This window comes from Cynoglossus semilaevis, chromosome 17 (genome assembly GCF_000523025.1).
Source record: "Cynoglossus semilaevis isolate Cse_v1.0 chromosome 17, Cse_v1.0, whole genome shotgun sequence".
NCBI classification, from domain to species: Eukaryota; Metazoa; Chordata; class Actinopteri; order Pleuronectiformes; family Cynoglossidae; genus Cynoglossus; species Cynoglossus semilaevis.
Window position 1 is genome coordinate 15,703,963 of NC_024323.1, and position 640 is coordinate 15,704,602.

At 50.3% G+C, this 640-nt stretch overlaps 1 protein-coding gene across 1 annotated transcript in view; it reads right to left on the bottom strand.

Annotated features, from left to right (window-relative positions):
- Window positions 1-640, bottom strand: part of LOC103393731 (microtubule-associated serine/threonine-protein kinase 1) — a 15,245-nt gene that overhangs the window by 12,419 nt on the left and 2,186 nt on the right. Inside the window, 1 exon segment of the mRNA XM_025064485.1 lies at window positions 16-47. Within this exon segment, the coding sequence (XP_024920253.1) occupies window positions 16-47 (32 nt within the window).

The window sequence follows — 640 nt, forward strand, 5'->3', positions numbered from 1 at the left end:
CGGGGGGGTACTTACCTGCTGCTTTTACGAGGCAGTGGCAAATCCTTCTGAAAGACAAAGAAAGAAAAAAAGAGAAAGATCAGGAAATGAAAAGGAGACGATGATGAAGGAACCCCCCCCCCTCAACCCCCCCACATGTGTAAACCTCTTATTCCCCATTAAAAGTGCCCTGTGTTCAGATGAGAACAGGAACAACAACAGCTTCAGCAGAGCGCCCCCTCCAGACCGTATCTCAGAACAACTGAACATTCACTCATCCTCAGTGTTTCCTAATATTCTGACTCCTACCTGTGATGTCACCCCCCCCCCCCCCCCCTCTGTGAGTCCAATTAAAACTGTTTACTTTCACATGTGGCCCATTTTATGAGCTGCACAGCGGGCTGCAGCCCAGCTGGTGGTTTTAGAGACGTGGGCGGGGCATGACCTTCAGCTGTGATGTCATCAATTAGTCAAACGACTAAATCAACGTAAACACAGTAGTCTCAGGTCGTCACGGACAAGCAATGCATCATGGGTGTGACCTCTGACCCCTGCTGCAGGGGTGTGGGGGTCTGTCACCATATGGTGATGGGAGAACAGTGTGTGTGTGTGTGTGTGTGTGTGTGTGTGTGAAGTGACGGTTGGAATGATGATCCCTCCT